This window comes from Labrus bergylta, chromosome 12 (assembly GCF_963930695.1).
Source record: "Labrus bergylta chromosome 12, fLabBer1.1, whole genome shotgun sequence".
Lineage (NCBI taxonomy): Eukaryota > Metazoa > Chordata > Actinopteri > Labriformes > Labridae > Labrus > Labrus bergylta.
In genome coordinates this window covers 14,802,182-14,817,239 of record NC_089206.1, presented here as the reverse complement: position 1 = coordinate 14,817,239, position 15,058 = coordinate 14,802,182, and the positions used below count along the sequence as shown (strand labels likewise).

General features: G+C 39.2%; 2 protein-coding genes across 2 annotated transcripts; both read right to left on the bottom strand.

Annotated features, from left to right (window-relative positions):
* Nucleotides 1–938: 938 nt before the first annotated feature.
* LOC109984907 (mitochondrial glutamate carrier 1) lies at nucleotides 939–5,526 on the bottom strand. The gene is made up of 9 exons (XM_020635078.3): nucleotides 5,374–5,526; nucleotides 4,762–4,887; nucleotides 4,416–4,471; nucleotides 4,063–4,153; nucleotides 3,860–3,978; nucleotides 3,017–3,212; nucleotides 2,759–2,916; nucleotides 2,542–2,617; nucleotides 939–2,450 (listed from the first exon to the last, which is right to left on the bottom strand). The coding sequence occupies exons 1-9, from the start codon at nucleotides 5,394–5,396 to the stop codon at nucleotides 2,291–2,293; spliced, it is 1,005 nt and encodes a 334-aa protein (XP_020490734.1). The 5' UTR covers nucleotides 5,397–5,526; the 3' UTR covers nucleotides 939–2,290.
* A 1,183-nt stretch (nucleotides 5,527–6,709) lies between these two features.
* On the bottom strand, nucleotides 6,710–7,928 carry LOC109984873 (thyrotropin subunit beta-like). Its single transcript, XM_020635027.2, has 3 exons — nucleotides 7,738–7,928; nucleotides 7,477–7,639; nucleotides 6,710–7,377 (listed from the first exon to the last, which is right to left on the bottom strand). The coding sequence occupies exons 2-3, from the start codon at nucleotides 7,636–7,638 to the stop codon at nucleotides 7,108–7,110; spliced, it is 432 nt and encodes a 143-aa protein (XP_020490683.2). The 5' UTR covers nucleotide 7,639; nucleotides 7,738–7,928; the 3' UTR covers nucleotides 6,710–7,107.
* Nucleotides 7,929–15,058: the final 7,130 nt, after the last annotated feature.

Genomic DNA, 15,058 nt, shown 5'->3' with positions numbered 1-15,058 from the left:
TAGCTACAGGGCAGATTTGAACCCAGGCCACCCGCTCTGATGGCTACGGGATCGGTACATGAGGCATTCAAACTTACCACTAAGCCACCGGCGCCCCAGTTACATGCTATTTTATAGTTTCAAGTTATATACAAACCTGCCATTTGTTTCACAAACTTCCAGTCCTTTCCGGTACTTAAATACTTCACCTTGTTTATTTTATTTGGCTGATATCTTGTGGATAATAATTTTTAAAGAAAATAAAATGAGTAGGAGAACACTTCAATTCTTTCATGTGTATCAGAAAAAATAACCAACTTAACACATGTCGATTACAGTACTACTGTAGGTTTATATTTAGAAGGTATCTGATGATCCCCAGGAGAAACCCTACTCATTTACTGTAGCACATACACACACGAGGATACATACACATATGAGGAGGTATCAGCTAGACATGTGAGAATGAGTTATATTTAGGCCATACATAGTTTTAACCTGTGTTTCGAGAGGAATCAAAATTACCTTTTAAGAAATAACTTTAAACATAAGAAGTGAGATTAATCTTTGCCCCGCCCAACTGATTGTAGTTGATCATCCCTTTGGTGACGTAGCTGTCCAGGTTTAGCTACATGAGTTTCACATCCGAGTTTCACCTTTCTGAACTTGAGCTTAAAGGACAGCTGGATATTTTGCTGAGGGGAGGGTTAGTTATGCATGCGATGCAGTAAGAGCTCCAGGATCAGCCAGGGTTGAGTTACCCCAATTCTGCAGCATGAACATTTTTTAGTGTCACAAACTAACCATGCCTCTAACGCATGTTGAGAGGAGTTGGGTAAGATCTTTCGAGCTTGCAACAGAAAAAAAGTACTACACTACCTTTGACTTCATGAGTGAATGAGTTCTACCTGGGTGACTGTAAAGTATAATATGCTATTCACAAATAATCAAAGTCGACACTGTATTTATGTTCTTTATTAAGAGTAAAATATTTACATGCATCGTTCAATTCATGAAAAATAAACAATTTTCTTCTCAACTTCATTTCTTCAGCACATCCAGATGTCAAAACTGATTTCCATTTGTGTTCGCAACTTTCACAGTTTGATGCAAATAAAAAAACAATAAATATTTACATTGATAAAGGTATTTAAATGACCATGACGTTGAAATTTAACCAGAGGAGAGTGCAGCCCAAAATCCCACTCTGCTATGCTTCTAAATGTCTAAAATAATGCTGTCATATGCATTTCTGTGCACCTAAACTGTCAAGAAATTCTCATTTGTCGTTACAAACCACAGTCAACTTGGAGAAATGGACTGCTTATAAGTCATGTTGCACATTTTGAGAAGACTTGGTCCCAAAAGCACAAGAAACCTGTTAATACAGTCTCTTCCACTTTCATCAGTTCAGTTTTTAACCAACAAGCAACATTTCCTCTCCTAAAAAAATGTCAGTGGGATAGCTTAGCAGTTGTGTGCCCCATTTCTGAGCTGTTCAGCTTAATAAGCTTTAAACACCTAAACCTCAACACTCCAGAAAGCCAGAATGGTCAGCAATATACTTGTGAACAACTATAAAGCAGTGCAGATACGGAGGCATCCATTTCAGAAGCACATAAATGCCCTAATTGCAAAAGAAAGTTATACAAAACAGGACCCCTGTGGTACACCTTAGGACAGAAGGTCAGTTTGTTTCTACCATTCAAAAGCTATGACCACCTGAACCGTTTTTCATAACTTGTCCAATATAAAAACCATCTTGTGATAAACGCTGTTCATCAAATACTTACAAATAAATACACTATGTACATAGACAACAACGTCCCCATCAGAGTTTCCCATGTAACCCTTTGTAACAGGATTTAAGCTTTTCAAGTAATGTTTCTGTCTTTTCTCGTTAGATCCCTCTTTGTACAAAAATATCTTTTCGCAACACCAACAGCCAACAGCCAATGATAAACAAATGGAGCCATTGGAAGGGATAGGGCAGTTAGGGTTGTGTTGAAGAGTAATTGATATGTGCACATTTAGGGATAGGGGCTATACAGAAATCTTCAGTCCCTTAGTAAAGAAAGCAAAATATTTCTCAGATAAACTCAAATATACAGGAAAGTTTCCATTTCAGTCTCTAAAATAACAACAATGTTGTGTTAGTCATGCTGAATGAATAAAAGCATTTTCTTTTAAATGGTAACTATGCAGTCTCATCAGCCTCTAAGTCTGAAACCCTCCATCAATGAAGAAGGTACACAGTTACAAAGAGCTGCCTTTCATTTAATGAGGCCACTTAAAGACTAGGAACAGTGTTTTATGCAGAGTAGATGTTATAGGGAGTATAACCCAGCAGGAACTCTCCAACTCCAACAAAGTACATAACCTGGGCAATTCCAAAGAGCGGGGCAATAACCAGGGCGCGGCAACTTGCACCCTTGAGAAATGCTCCAGGACCCTCCTTTCTTAGGATTTTTCTGCAATGGAAGAGAATGTGTAGCATTAGTACATAAAAAAGTACCATTCATGCAAACCCTGGTAAAAGGTATGACTGTATTGCAAATTCACCTGACACAGTCCACCACTCCATTGTAGGTTTCTTCGTTAGCACCTTTTCTGAGTGATTGTAGCCTTGTCTTGACCACTGCACATGTTAAGAAAAACATATTTTGGTCAAGAATTTACCAAATCTGGGAAAAAAACATGATATTTCAGATGACTTAATTAAAGTTCAGTTCAAATTCCCCCAAACATCAGCCAGCTATCTTTCGACAGAAATGTTTACCATCACAAGGACTGACGGCCACAGCAGCAGTGCATCCAGCAAAGCAGCCGGACATGAAGGACCAATAGAAGGGCACAGATGAGTCTTCAGACGAACGCTGGCCTAGCTGGTGTAGATGCGCAAAAAGTGGAAAGTACACAACAGAAAATGGGATGTCCCTGAAAAAGGCAACAAACAAGCATGTCAACCAAATGGAGATACCATTTACTATAAATAGACAAGTAGTTGCATAAGAGCAAGCATTGAATATCATTTCACCTCATCAATGTGGCTCCGAGTCCCCTGTACAGTCCTGTGACTCCTTTTGTCTTCAGCAGCTCTCTGGTGATCTGTGTGGCCGATACACGCATGACTTGAGCCCCGGGGCTGGTGTTGTAGGAACGACTTAGTACAGCGCTGGTCCCTCCCATTTTCAGAGTTGTCGCCACACTGGGTATCACCCTCTGCTGGGCCGCTATCAGATACAGGAAACATATTTCTTTCTCAATTTTGCAAAAAACACTATTAGATAATGACAAAAAACACGTGCCAGAAGAAAGATTGTAATGGAATCTATGGCTTTACAATCACGCTGTTCAGCAGTGATGGACTATTTTTGTATCATCTGCATAAGTGTGAAACCTGAGGGGGTGGAAATGAACCATAGCAGCAGCCTTGTACTACCTTAAGAGATCTCATGGAACACGATCCTAAGACTTTCAACTGTTGACATAAGTTTTTAACCAGTTTAACACTTTCAGAGAAACCGAGTGTCAATACAAAATCATATATGTAGATATCATACTCAGTGTCTGAGCTAATGTCTAAAATTGAGACCTTATAGTCGTTATAATTTGGTCTCAGGCCATTTAATATTTGTGTTATTATTTTATTGGTCATCTTCTCTTAAGCCACCCTGAAATAGCGAGCATAGTGCCATTTGATTATATATGTGTAATGAAAGTGATAAAATTAAAACTGGAAATTAAAACTCCAAAAGAACCGCAAGTAGAGTGGCAGAACAAACAAAAAGGGAAGTAAGTCAACAGCGCTCAATTGCTAGCTGGCTATTTGAACCTACGCACATTTTCTCCCATATCTTACATATTAATACAAGATTACCTAGTCTGCCAGCGTCCTGCAGCTGAATCTTCAGCATCTCCATTGGGGTAGTGATGATGACCTGACACATGCCTGCACAGCATCCTGCCAACATTTCCTTAAAGACAGTCAACCTGCCGCTGATGATACATAAAACAAATAGAACAGGTTAAAAATAATACTTTTAAGTAGAGCTTGTCTTTTGCAATGCTTATTTAACCTACCCGTCTTTGCTTAATTGGTGGCGGAAGAAGTCATTAGCTGCCAGTTTGATGGCCTTCTCAGGGGTTACCAAGGTGAGGTTTACTGCAGCACCTGCAGAAAAAAAGGATTGATACTGACAACTTGATTCAAATGTAACTACTTAAACTGAATTTTAGAAAGCAGACATGACATAGCATGGAGGATAAAGAAACTTGGCAAAAGTGTCTGGAGTATGCTTGAATTTGTAGGAATGGTTAAGGCTTCGTGCAGTCAAGTGTTAAACGGTTAAAATTCTTCCATATGGTCAATAAGATATAGGAGTGTAGGCAACTGGTGCTCATTAAAAAAGGTCAGTACTGACAGTGTGTCTCACCTCTATACATGCCAAAGTAGCCTTCAGATTTAACCGTCTTTATAAGGCAATCCATCCTGACAGGAAACAAAGGTAAATTGAGCAATTTTAAAACCTTCGAAAATGTATAGAAGAAGATGGTTGTCTAGTCTTGTTCTGTTATCACAAATAAATGTTAGGCCTACTACAGAGAAGAATGACCAGAAACTGAGACTGTGGACAGTCAAACCCAGTGTTAACAACCTTAACATAACACTGTAATAAATCTACGTTGTCCTGAAGTTTCACGCAGCAGACCACATTTCAGTAAATCTGAAAGGAAGTAAGGAAAAAAAGTGGCATTTTCAATGGAGGATGGGGTTCTTACATGTTCTTGTAAAGTTGCTGCCCGCTGCGTTGGTTCTGCAGCCGAGTCTTGGCCAAGTCGATGGGGAACACACAGGTGACTCCCACTAGTCCTGCAATCCCTCCATTGATCAGCTTAGCTGGGAGGCTGTTACAGGACAAGTCAAGAAAGACAGGTGACTAACAATCACTCCTTTTTTTGTCACCACATTTCTAAAGGGGAGTAAGGAAAATCGGGTGAGGTGGCAAAACCTGTTGAAAATGAGGACTGGTCAGTGAAATACAAGATTGATGATCACAGACAAAATAGGCTTAGGAAAGTCATTAATTTTGCTCATTTTAAGTATATCTGCATAGAGTATGAACAGTTCTTTGTATTGGCTGACTGCCTCTAGGAATCTGGTCATCCAAAAATAACTGGTCCCAAGATTAAATCAAAGTTACATATACATCCAGGAGGAATTATACATACTAATGCTTCAATAAATTATAATGTAAGCTCTTGATAAGAAAAAAGATGGCAATTAATAATGAATGGTATTAAAGCATGCCTGTTTTTCTTTCTGAGCAGTCTACATCATGCATCATTTAGGGGTTAAGTGTAACTGTCCTCATGGACAGAGCTGGTCCGTACCTATACTGCTGCTGCTGGGCCATGGTTCTTGCTTGTTGTGAGTGCAAAATGTGGTCTGCACAGAGGAGGAGGCCGCAGAGGGAGAGCAGGCTGAGGGTCCCTGAGAGACACTGAGCAAGGCAAGAGTAAAGAGACGCTCAGGGTTATATATATAGAGGCGGGTCCAGCCCAGCAGATCCAGGGATAAAATACAACCACTATACAGTTACTCTCCACCCACTGCTCTGCCAGCCAAGTGCTGGAGCCAGAGTTTCTTTTCAGGCCACTCAAAAATAAACCACAAATGTAACAGCTTCCATGGGACAAACCTCTCAACTGTGAGAGGGCACTGATCCAACAGGTTGTCTTTTCAAAGCTTAGTGATAACAAAAGTTGGTAATATTGTTTTTAAGCCATTATTCATCATTCAGTTACTATTTTTTTTCTATGTAACAGTTTGACCTTTAGGAATCATAAAATTGAAGACCAGACTTTACAGGAGGTAATACATTGTTATTTTCACTTATGTAGACTTGTAACAATAAAGATTTTCAGAAAGACACCGAAGTTGGAATCACAAATTGTCTTTCAAATATATCTAAATGGATGGATCTTCCAAACTATTTTAGGGTGCTGCTAGTTAGATAAAGATAAGTATAGGATCAAAAAAGATCACATTACAGGTTCTGAAAAGCTTCACATGAATGCAGGTAAATGACACTGAAGTTGACATTAAATGCACCATTAGTGATTAGTGTTTTAAACAAAGCCTAAGACTTTTAAAATGTTAAGTCTTTTCAGAAGAGGTGTCTATATTGATGAAAGACAACTCTAATGCATAATTCTCTGAAAATCATACCCACCAGATGGGTAAACAATCAGCATCAGACAAGAAACTAAGTGCGGAAACACTGATGAGTGCCTTTAAAAATATTAGATTTCAGAATGTCAGCATTACAGAATGTCAAACAGGAAATTACGTTTTTTGAATGAAATACTGTAGGTGTAGGTCCCTGAGTTACAGTAGATGTATGGGGGGGGGGCCAGTTTCGAAGGTACTTCCTCTACTTTTAAGATCGCATGTTCATGAGTTTGGGCAGACACAAGGTAAAATATACAACATTTAAATATGAAGGACCAATCAGTTCATCCTTAAGTCCAAGTGGAGGTTATTGCCAACTTTCAGCTTCATCTGGTGTAGGTGCCGCTGAATAAAACAGAGTACAAATCATTTTGCATTTTTATCATGGCTAAGATTTCAATGTCCTATTTAACTAAACAAGATAAGGGTGTGTGTTTCTAAAAACAGGCGGTTGACAAGTCTCCTTTGAAATTAGGTCAAATGTTTAATGTTTCTGTTTATAACTGCAGACTCATCCTTTGCTCTACCGCAGGAATCATGTAATGAATGGAGAGAGCAGATGTAAGCGAAACTATGCAGAATAATTGCAAATCATGAAAAGAAAACGAGCAGGATAATCCAAGAATAAGACTTAAGGCAATTTATTTGAAAAATTATCTATTTTTCTTCATTGTAATTTTGTTCATTTACACTGGTAATACAAATAACGCTTGACTGCATTCTCACAAATATTTTATTGCAATATCTTTCCTAACAAGCTAATAAAAAAGCATGACCAGCAAAAGAGCTACAAAGATTACAATCAAATATCAAGAAGCAAATCCCTGCAGGTCCATCAAGGCCAACAGTAGTATTATTTGCTTTGCATGTGCACTGCTTTTATTAGCATGTTGTCAGGTTTCCAAAGTGCGCTCGTTCTTGCTCTGCATGCTGCCAAAGATCGAGGTGCACCTGTCATACGAGACCCGGCGTGTGCGCACACAGTGGTGTGAACGCGTGTTGCAGCGCCTGCAGCTGCACCGATGGGCTACAGGATAATACACCTGCGGGTTCACCTCCTGAGGGCAGCCGGGCAGGTGAGCGGGTCGATACACCAGGGAAAGGGGCACACAGCTGCGCTGGATCAGAAAAGTCCTCCCGAACCGTCCCCTCAGATTAGTGTCCTGTGAGAGGGGAGACACATGGCTGTTAGGTGAGGTGGTGCCAAGATTTTAAAATAACTTGTTGGGATATAAAGTGTGTGTTGTCATTGTCGTTCTCACCTGAGTGTAGCAGTAGCCACTGCAGATCGTGGTGTTGACGACGACACACTGGTCACAGTCTTGCCTTTCAATCCATAAGGTGTGATTCTTCAGCATACAGGCACCCACAGTCCCACCCATCAACATACACAGCAGCATGCATTTCAACACTACCGGAGGCATGCTGAAAGACACACAAATATGCAGCAACAGTAAGACAAAAACCACTATAAAAACACTCAAAAGAACTGAAAGTGAAAAATTCTAAGAGAGAAAACACACCTTGACAATATAAACGTTTATTTTTTTATGATACAAAATGCATTAATGTGTAAATAATGGGATCCTGGGGGAAATGATTTAAGGTATCCAACAAATGGTGTTCTCTTTTGCAAATGGGACAATCTCTTGGCAAGTTCTTCCTCTTGTGAAATCCTGGCTCTCCCTGTTCTTCTCCTCTCCTTCTGAAGCCGTCAGTGTCCATGCGCTTTTATGGAAACAGTTAATCCACCTCGACTTCAGTCTGCAACATCATGCCCGAAATCACATGTCAGCCGGCTGCAATGTTTAGAGTTTAGAGGGGTCTCAAAACACAGAAACACAAGGGCGGAGGTAGAATGTAGGTCTGTTTAGTGTGTGTGTTTTTTTTTTGTATCCCCGTGCATAAAAGGACGAGGTTTTACCCTCATCCCTCCTCTAAGCCATTAATGCTCCCATTATTTCCACGTGTTCTCAATGTGAGTGTACATGTGCCTTTAGATACTTTTCTCTAAATTAACTTCTTGAACCGAACCAATTTTAAGACACCGGCACATTCTTTGATGAGGTCCTGATCACTTGTGAACTGTGAGTTTGACAGATATAAAGAGAGATTATTATTATTTTAATACTGTTATTGATGACAAATCAAGTGTACTCACTACATTTTCAACTAGTATTATATGATCATGCCAATTATGACTATGGCTCATAGTTCTCTGTGATGCAAGGTTTCTTACACTAAACATTACTTTTTCCTCATTTAAATAGTAACTTGATAACCCTGTGTGCAAAGCGAGGGTTAAGTCCATCATCGAACTTTAAAACACATTTCCTGAATCTGCTTCTATTTGAGAATCAAGCACAGGTCTTTGACTTAGAGACTAAAACTAGACAACATTTGCAGAGGCTTTATGAACATAGTAAGTAACAATAACTAATTTAACTAACGTATTTATGAAAGAAAAAATGCAGCTTTTTTTCTAGAAGTGAAGTTCTTTCATCTTTTTAGAGTAATCTGCAATTTATAAATTCAACATAAATTCAAAACAGTTCTTGTACCTTTGAGAAAACCAAAGTATGCTGAAAATCATTAATTTCTCTGCCACTTTGGTCAGTCTGCCAATATACAAACACAAACACAAACACAAACACACACACACACACACACACACACACACACACACACACACACACACACACACACACACACACGCCTTATAACCGGATTCTTCGTCTTTTCTGACCTGGCCCCTGTTTCTGTTTTTGCTTTAAATTCATCATGTCGGGTCACTGTAAGATAACAAATCCATCAGATAATTGCAACAAAAGTGGGACGTGGACAGTTCACAGATTAACTGCCCTGAAACAGATCTGGCTTCTTTGAGACAGATGGATTATTATTTGTGTGAGGCAATACAGCTTTTTGAAATATGGAATTATACCTCTTCCCAAGAAGTGCATCAGTTCAAGTTTTTTTTGTCAGTGGCATGCCAAAGAACATGTGAAATGCAGGTGTGCTGAAACCGTGCTGCTTTTTGGATAATATCTGAAAATGTTTTGATTGGATACATGTATCCAGAAACAAAGATAAAAGCTGTCTTTGTCCTCAAAGGGCAGCAGTCAAACGACAAACACGATATGGCTAGGAGTATGAAGCAGTTTTCAAATGAGTTTGTTTGAATGATAGGAGAAACCTGAAAACATGTTGAAAAAGTGAGTATTTTCAAATGTTGCTGGAAAGTTCAGGAATAATTAAATAAACAAGCAAACTATCAGGACAGGCCACATGATGTCCTTCTGGTCAACCCTTTAATTCTGTGGCTCTCATCAAGCTGTCTGTAACTCTACACGTGCCGATAAGGACTTGGAACTGGGTCAGACAGAAATATGAAGCTCTTTTGTTTTATAGGGGCCATGACCTGGCAACACCACAGGCTTGACAGGTCACAGTCAGAGCACAACATAAACAAGTCACTTTTCAGTAGTTTTGTCCAAGAAATGTTCTTTGTTGTTTTATTATGATTACATACTATCATACAAAAAACCTGAGCTGAAATTTGAAATTTGAAGTCGAATTTTTACTCTATGGAGTTTCTTTTATTCCAAACTGAACTCAACATTTATTAAGTGTCAGAATTTAAAAGTCCTTTAGACTCATCATTAGATGTAAATCGCAATTATTGACAAGTTAATATGAAATTATCACTTTGTAGTAGGCCTATATAAAATAGGGCTTGCAAACAGGCCTAATGTAAATAGGGATGTGTTGCTTTAAAACTTTTAGGTATTTATATGAAAGTGGCAATGTAGTCAACAATTATATACCAAGCAGTGATATATAGGCTTCTGTGATCTTCTGTAGAGATTTAAACTAAACATCATTGATAAGAGTAAATAAGTAGGAAAGTGATGAATCATGCAATTTCTGTATTTTGTGGTTATTCTTCTTAATTGCCCACGACAGTGACAATGTGTGGCAGAGCACTGATTTTCATACTAGTGACAACACTGTTTGGTTAATTTATACACACACAAAATACAAAAGATTTGAGAAATGTATAAAAAAAATGGCATGGAAGAAACCTGAATATGGCTTTTAAACCCAACAGAAAATATAAGATAATACAAACAAAATGACACAAAACAAATGTAGCCTATGAAAACTGTCAGAGCCATTGTTTGTTATGGGTTTGATTGAGTTCAAGTAGGCTATCACTATCACTGAAAAATATTTCAGGTAGGATTTAGAGGGCTTATAATAAGATAATTTTAAATAAAAAAGATGATATTATTAGATTAGATTAGCTGTACAATTGTCATTTATTGTTGAAATAACTGTTTTGTTTTTATTTGTTTTCAAAAATTACAATCAAAAGTGGGGGGAGAGTAGTCTGAATTGGGTTCTGGAGCTGTGCTCCACCTCATACATCGCACTCATTGGCCAGCCGCGGGTGATTCCAATGCCATTGAGCGTCGCATCCACCGGAATGACTCGCACCACACGGTATCTCCTGCAACAACTGCTCATAGCAATCCATTTTACTGTTCACTCGCTCACCCGAATCAGGTGATACCCAGCAAGGGTAACTATTGGCTCTTGTCTCAGACCTTCCCCGAGGTGATTGGTGGAGTGACGAGCACTCAGCATGTGACCTCTACAATGAGCTTCCGCCCACGGAAATAAACTAGGCAGCCTGGACGTATAAATACAGCTAAGAATTTAAGGGACACCTTTATCACGGTTCAATTAATACATACATTTAGCGATTTCAAAGTAAAAGTTACCGAAACAAAAGACTAATAGATGGAGGTAATTTTATGAGTTACTTGGTCACTTGGTGTTTTAGGTAGGCTATTTTCTTTGGGCGAAGAACGGCAAAAAGCCCCGTGGCATGCTGGGAAACACACTGTTCATTGGTCAATTCTTTCAGCGAGGATCACTTTAGTAAACAAAGTAAGTTCTAACCACCTCCAAACGAAATCTTCTTAACATTACGGCCTATTTGTGCAATCAACAAACATAAACCCCAAAACAGCGTAATGACGTATAAAGGATTTTATTATAGCTTATTAAAGCTTCAACCATAGACAGTTGAGTTTGTGTGTTTCACTTGTCGTCACGCAAAAGATAACGTTACTTGTCCGACGTTTTAATAAGAAAGAAAACAACTTTTTCTTTTATAATCACTGAATATTTTTACATTATCGCCGCTCTAAACCTGCTCTGGTTATCTGTGGCTTACAGATCAGTCGGTCTACCACCCACCTTATCTGACCAGTAGATGGCAGACAAACACAATCTCTCATCCTCTTTTAAGGGCTCTCGATTAGATGAGTTTTCTTTTATCGTAAACAAACATCAACAGCTGAACAGAGTAGAAATGTTTTATAACAATCCCAGACCATTAAAACGACACTAAAAGCTCAGTTGAACAGGTGTAAAATGGCACATGTCCAAAAGTGTCAGCTGGCAATATTTTCCAGGTGTTTATTGTTCTTTTAGGCTATGGAGGAAATTCAGGCTGAAAGCAAATGAAACCGGTTATCTTTGTGAGCACATGCATGTCAGAAAACAACCTGCTTCCTCAGTCAATGACTGAAAACAGCAGAGAGAGAGGGGATATCTTGTTTGACAGAAAAATAAGGATTTATGGAACATGCGGACCAGTAAAATGTCAAGTAAAAGGAAGGCTAAACTTGGAAAATGAGGCATCACCATGGACAAAATAGTTTTGTGTAGGCCACTAGCACCAGTAGCTAACATTATTTTTTACCTATCAATATGGCAAAGAAAGGTGACTTTTCATGAAATGTAAAATAAAAACTATGTTTGTGACATTTGTTTATTACTCCCTATAAACAAAGAAAACGGCTTCAGTTTGGCAGAGACAGCACCAGGCATATCTATTCGGGGCCATATTTTGTCTGTGCCCTTGGTACACCTCAGGAGGAAGAAGAAATAGTTTGACCCAAATCATCATTGGTGTCCTTGAAGAAACACATATTAATAACCTCAAGAATCTGGAGACCCCCCTCCTCCTCCTCCTCCTTGTCGTTTGTGTTCTTCCCTGTCCTAACTTTTATCTCACCTCCTTTTCTTTTCTTTTTTTTTGGTTTGTGTGCACCTTCACATTCACTCACACAGACCCAGAAGGTCCCCAAAGGGCCTCAAAATCAATCTCACTGAGCTTAAAATAATCAACCCAGTTGTGGAAGAGGGCTTACCAGTAGTATGTACAGTATAGCTCAGTTCTTTAATTCTTCTCTTTCTTTCTCTGTTTAAGAATGAAAAGCCATCTCAGGACCTGTGTAGTATATTTTTTTATAGGATTCTCCTATACAGTAGGTTATGTGGCACTTTTATTCAACTCATTTATATTTGTGTCTGCAGATACCTTACTTCCCAAATTTCTCAACTATGCTGTTTCCTTGGGCAGGATTCTCATTGTTCTTCTTTTTGTTTTCTGGATTCATTTTTGTTTGTTTGTTTTTGTAGGATAGAAAAAAAAACATTTTGTTTTAAAACAAGGTTCCAGCAGATGAGCTTCTATGCCATGAAAAGAAGGAAATCTGAAAAACCAAATAGGCTACTGATTTACTTCAAAAGTATCCTGTTGCTAGTTCCACCGCAATTGTTGAATGTTTTCTCTTTACATCAGGGTTTAATCATAATATTGAAAACACAATGTATAAAACTACCATCTCCCTGTTGTGGAAAAGGGAGGAAATAAAGGTTATATGGGCTCCCTAACTGGTGACCTCTGTCTCAGAGCATCGACTCCCAGACAGCTGCAGAAATATCATTGATCAGCTGGGGTAAGAATAGCCTCAGGAAGCTCCCGTCACTGCAAAATGTCTCCTAGGCAATTAACTACAGCGATGCAACCAGCTGAAACTTCAAACAATCTTTATCCCTAACTGTTACAACCTTTAACTAAAGAATGCTTCTGCCATTTAAGCTGCCACTGAGAGGAAACCACTTGAAAAAGATTGCTTGACCCAGGTCTAACCTAAAAGACAAGTAAATGAAATTCAATCCACTGCAGTCTTCTCTTTGTGCTCTATTTTTCTTTTCATGTTATGTCAATTATGTCGACTGAATTTTTCCCCCCAAACTGCTATTGATTTTTAACGGGATGCAAAAAAGCCAGTGCTGAAGTCAAGGAGGCATTGCCCGTCCTACATTACATCTCAAATATAGCCGTAGCAATTAAGGCCAACTCTCTTATGCTACATTAAGCATGCGGGTGAAATCAGTCTTTACTGTATTATTTATCTCTGAATGTCCAACTGTGCAGACAAAATCAACCATGCCGAGGCACAGAATTGCATCTGATTCACATAAATTCTGCTCTTTAGTTGTAAAAAAAGAAAAAGAAAAAAGGAGCAGACAGTTCATTTTAGCCCTGATTGGGGATAAGTCTGTTTATATTTTCTTATGTTTCTTTCTTTCTTTCTTTCTTTCTTTCTTTCTTTCTTTCTTTCTTTCTTTCTTGTGCAGTCAGAGGAGGAGCGAAGTAATTACAACCTGCCTCTAACCCACACTGGCCTTGAGCCCAACGATGAAAAACAGAAGATGACAAAAAAGAAGAGGCAGACTGAGGAAAAAGATGGGAGAAAAAATAAGAAGTTACAGCATGAAGGCAATGGGAAAGGAAAAAAAAAAAAAAGAGGAAAGAGATTGAGGCTGATGAGTGACAGAACGAGGATGAAGAGGGCAGGCGAGGGGCGGAGGGGGGGGGGGGGCAGGGTGGCAGAAGGAGAAAGGGAGGGTAAGCTTCCGACAAAAGGAAGTGGGAGAAAATCCAGTAAAACACATGGTGAGTGAGTGAGTGTGTGTGTGCATGCATTCCCACACATGTTGCAGCAACAAACGTGATATGTGAGTGCAAGCGGTAGATGGTCACAGCCCCTAATAGAATTATATCACTTGATGCCAGATTTGAAATATACGCTAGAAGGCCAGATTGCAGGCTGTTAGGGATTTGATTCTAAATTAAGCCTCTATGGAGAAAAACTGCATGTAAATCCATGTACTGAAGCATTACTCTGTGTATGCACAACAATTAGAAGCATTTAAATCGGGGAGTTAAGACGTCTGAGTGTGTGCCAGGAGAGCTCATAAAGACGAGAACACATGAACACACAAAGGAGTGCGCTCAAGTCTAGATGATATTTATTGAAATACATTTAAAGCGCGTGAGGTTTATATTAGCTGAAACGCAAACTCACAAATGCACGTACGTTCACTTGTAATGGGCCAAGTGGGTGAGCAGAGAAAGATAAAATAAAGAAAAGGCAGAAACAGAATGGGACAAAGCGAGTGAAGGAGAGCCAGAGCTCTGAGCGCTCCTTCTGCATGGCTGCTGGCCTTGAAGCCCGTCAGCTCCGAATGGCACATTTGGTGAAAAGGATGTTTGCTCTGACTTCTCAAAGCCACAGTTCATTTCACTTTTATCCAAACAGCTGTGTAGCCTGCTTTGCTTTTACGGCAGTGTTCAGTTGACATCTTCGCCGCATCTTGATAGAAAACAGGCTTTGTCCAGCAGCTGAGGGTTGTGCGTTTGCTTGCTTAGTTTGATGCACTCACAGAGGTGAAGGTCGGTGATTACCAACACAGTGAGTCATGATGATGATTCATTAGAACACATAATGGTCATTTCACACCTCTGTGCCAGCCACTAATGGCCACCTGGTACCTACATGAAGCATGACTTGTACTTTTAGGGCAATGTAATTGATTATTTAAATACTATTGGTTGAAAGTAACTAAGAATACTTAATCATGAAGAGTTGGGAGGTATGCTACTTATACTTCACTTGTGTATCTGCATTATGTGCC

Bases quoted from the DNA above. Each gene is read 5' to 3' on its own strand.
- LOC109984907 (XM_020635078.3), bottom strand. From the start codon at position 5,396: ATGGCCCAGCAGCAGCAGTATAG. The intron at 4,888-5,373 runs GTACGGACCAGC...GTCCTGTAACAG, and splicing joins GCCCAGCAGCAGCAGTATAG to CCTCCCAGCTAAGCTGATCA. The intron at 2,618-2,758 runs GTAAACATTTCT...TAACATGTGCAG, and splicing joins GGCCGTCAGTCCTTGTGATG to TGGTCAAGACAAGGCTACAA.
- LOC109984873 (XM_020635027.2), bottom strand. From the start codon at position 7,638: ATGCCTCCGGTAGTGTTGAAATGCATGCTGCTGTGTATGTTGATGGGT. The intron at 7,378-7,476 runs GTGAGAACGACA...CCCCTCTCACAG, and splicing joins GTGGCTACTGCTACACTCAG to GACACTAATCTGAGGGGACG.